Source organism: Atta cephalotes (assembly GCF_000143395.1).
Source record: "Atta cephalotes unplaced genomic scaffold scaffold00021, whole genome shotgun sequence".
Taxonomy (NCBI): domain Eukaryota; kingdom Metazoa; phylum Arthropoda; class Insecta; order Hymenoptera; family Formicidae; genus Atta; species Atta cephalotes.
Genome location: NW_012130085.1, coordinates 4774727 through 4778317, shown reverse-complemented (window position 1 = coordinate 4778317; position 3591 = coordinate 4774727). Strand labels below are relative to the sequence as shown.

The window sequence follows — 3591 nt, the reverse complement described above, 5'->3', positions numbered from 1 at the left end:
CGTGTGTGTGTGTGTGTGTGTGTGTGTGTGTCGTGCGTGTCGTGTGTGTGTGTGTGTGTGTGTGTGTGTGTGTGTGTGTGTGTGTGTGTGTGTGTGTGTAAAACTTACGATCCAGATAATAAACCATTATCAAATTTGTTGTATTATTTTTAAATGTGATTTAGAATAATCTTAATTTTTCATAATTTTGTTATTATGTTGAAATATCACCCATACATTAAATTCTAAAAATATTGAATAAGAAATCGCGTACATAATGTGTGCGTGCGTGCATGCGTGCATCTCTTTTATCTCTTTTATATAAGAAACACAGAAAAATATATTATAAAAACAGAAGAAAAACCATTTAAGTCAAATCAACTCGAATATTGAAAATTTAATGTAGATTTGATTTGTAATATTAAATCATTATTCGATATTCTTATATATATGAAAACGTTCTATATGAAACGAAAGCTAACGGCCGCGCGGTATGTCAAATGAATATATAGATATAATATGTGTATAAACTTACCCTCTTCCATTGAAATATGCAAGCAAGATCTAGAAGTGTCCAAGAGGGATCCAGCGAATACATATTTAACTCGTTGGGGTGCTGCGTCTCGTGTTTCTGATACAAAATCTTTATCCTATTAATGACACCGTTGATGGTTGCGTTAGCTTCTTCCCAACCTCTTTTCAGCATCAATAGTCTCACCAGATGACGCACTGTCACGGCAGCTGGGCACTTGAGATACCTCGTGCTTCCGCTTCTACCTTTATTCTCCGACACATCCTTCTTCGAGCCGCGTTCTTTCTTCGGCATTTTGTCTTCTGTGTCCTCTAGCTCTTGCAAACTCAGACTAACGAGATCATCCAGGGTGAGTTCGAGAGCACCTACGGGCGGTGCCAAAGGCGGACATTGCGGATTCACCAAACGGAAATGGCATCTACGTTCAAGCTCCGACCGGAAGAGACCAGGCACCGCAAGATATACCAGCCGTTGAAGCCGCATATCCGGCAAGAGAGGTGGCGATGTCGCAATGCTACACACGGGGCACGCGCGGGCGCCACTACTCAGACGTCGAACGATACAACCTCTGCAAACTGATGATCCGCGTCCGCAATGCGAAAGAATAACCACGGCGTAAAAATTGAGATACCTAATACGACTGATTTGAAACTGATTTTATATCGCGATATTTAATAATAATAATAATTGATAAAGTGATAATGATTAAAAAAGAATATGCTAACGTTTCCAGATTTGAAAAAATATTATTAAGAACATGATTCATGTATAAATGCAGAGGCAAGGAATACAGAGAATAACTTCAACATCATGGTATCAGCTGTTAGTTATAAAATATGCTATTTAAGGGGATGCTAAAGCCACCTATTAAACCATCATTTCCACTCGGTGAAAAAAATATCCAAATTGGATTTAGGGATTGCAAAAGTATTATTACATAAATTAAAGTACGCACAAACAGAACCTCAATTGCACTGAATTTCATGAGAAAACCGAAAAAAAAGTTAAAAAATTCACTTACTTTTGGCTGGTACAGCTGTCACCTCAGGTATATATTTGCTTGAAACAAAAGTTTTAGAATTCATATCTTAAAAATACGCGTGCAGTTAAGGTCACATTATTGAAACGAAAGATACGAGTTTGTAGAACTAAGACTGAAATTATAGAAGAAAAGTATTTTCATCGAGTGAAAAATATTTACGATAGATGGTGCTGGCATATGTTAGATAAGGACTGATGTATGCGTTTGAATAAGACAGAACAATATATATTATATAATATAATGTAAGAAATTAATCAAAGATATCATCACTATTTTTGAATTTAAAATTAAAAAAGTCTGTACTATCGACCTCAATCAAATTTGGTAATTGGTTTAGCATCCCCTTAAGATTCCTGAGTCACAGCCATATTAAATCGTGACGTCGAAGTGAGAAATGATACGTTAATTTTTATTACATGCCATTTATGAAGATCCCCTGATAGTCAATAAATAATCATAAAAAGTGATAAAAATACGTAAGTGAAAATAAGCTACGTATGCACATTGAATAAAAGCACTTCATGTGCCTTTCATCATTTTTTATGATTATTTTACTGATTGTTAGGGGGATAAGCATAGTTTTCATCCAATTTACATTTTACAAATGTTTTAAAACAATCTCATCATTTTGTTTTAGCCAAATTGTCTTTATTTATATATAAATGACAATATAATAAAAATTAACGTGTCATTTCTCGTTTCTGATATTACGATTCAATATGACTGTGGTGACTATTCAGAAGCCTTAAGAAAAACATATTGAGAAAGAGATTTAAAAATTCTAAATATAATAATTTCGAAGAAAAATTCTTTCTGTATTACATTTGTTTTTTTATACAAATATCATGCCTTTAATAAATTATTATACTTTTTTTTACAATGTGATTGCTCGATGATTAACGACAAGTAATAATTATACTGAGCAAAATACTAACAGGAGTGTAGACATTCCACAAGAGTCGTAGCGTCTATGAGATATCCTCTGCACAGGGGGCACACGATATGTTCGTTCAAATCTTTGACCAACGGCTTTTCCCTCTCCTTTGCCTCCATGTTGTTAACCTGTGCTGAAACAGCTGCCAATCGATTGTTAATCAATAATCTATATAGAATATAATGAACAATACAACTGCCAATACAGTTACGACTTATTATTGACACATGCTCTATAATTACTTTTTAATCTTTAATTTTATTGTAAAAAAAATCCATCTTAGAATTCCTCTCAATCTTATTATTCATTATCATGTATTTAATATGGAATTATATTTATGAAATTAATATTCGCAATGGAAATTATTTTTAAATATTTTCTATAAACAAAAATTAGTTTATTTCTGATAAATAATTAAAACTAATACTAATATGAGATTATCTTACATTTATTTTCAACATTTATTTTCTACATTTATTTTCTACATTTTTGATATGATTTTGCAGTATGTATATAAATGTTTAACGAAAGATTTGTTTTTTAACGAAACAGAACAAAAATGAAATATATATGTATATAAATTAGATTTTTTAAAACAAAAAAGTAAATTATGAAATCCGAATTAGGATTTTTTATTCGAGAACAAGCTAGTGCAGTTTATGTGATAGCTTAAGAATCATCATAACATTATCAGATGAACGTCGGTGAAGATGCGCAATAAATAGTACACAACCCACTGTTGATGTATCTGTAGAAATACGCACAACACTATCTCGCAACGCGAGCAACGTGTGTTCGCGGTGCATTCCCATTGCAGCGCCACGAGAACGCTGACGCGGCGTGATGCGACGCCCGCCACGCCATTCGTTGCTCTTGCGATGAACGGCACGCGATTTTCATGTGCATCGGTGCACGATGTCGACGTGCGTGCTGGAGATGTTCATGGACAAATGTTCCTCGCGAAAGATGTCGGGGGAAACATGTCGACGTAGGCTGAGACTTTAAGGTCTATCTCTTAAAGGGGATGGTTTCTCTATTCTGTCTCCCTTTCCCTCCCCCCCCCCCTCTTCTCTCTCTCTCTCTCTCTCGTCGCGCGCGCGCGCG

General features: G+C 34.8%; 1 protein-coding gene across 1 annotated transcript in view; it reads right to left on the bottom strand.

Annotated features, from left to right (window-relative positions):
* The window catches only part of LOC105619425 (polycomb group protein Psc-like), a 7554-nt gene extending 4936 nt beyond the window's left edge, over positions 1 to 2618 (bottom strand). The window contains 2 exon segments of the mRNA XM_012200946.1: positions 515 to 1086; positions 2489 to 2618. Coding sequence (XP_012056336.1) covers positions 515 to 1086; positions 2489 to 2606 — 690 coding nt within the window. The 5' untranslated portion in view covers positions 2607 to 2618.
* Positions 2619 to 3591: the final 973 nt, after the last annotated feature.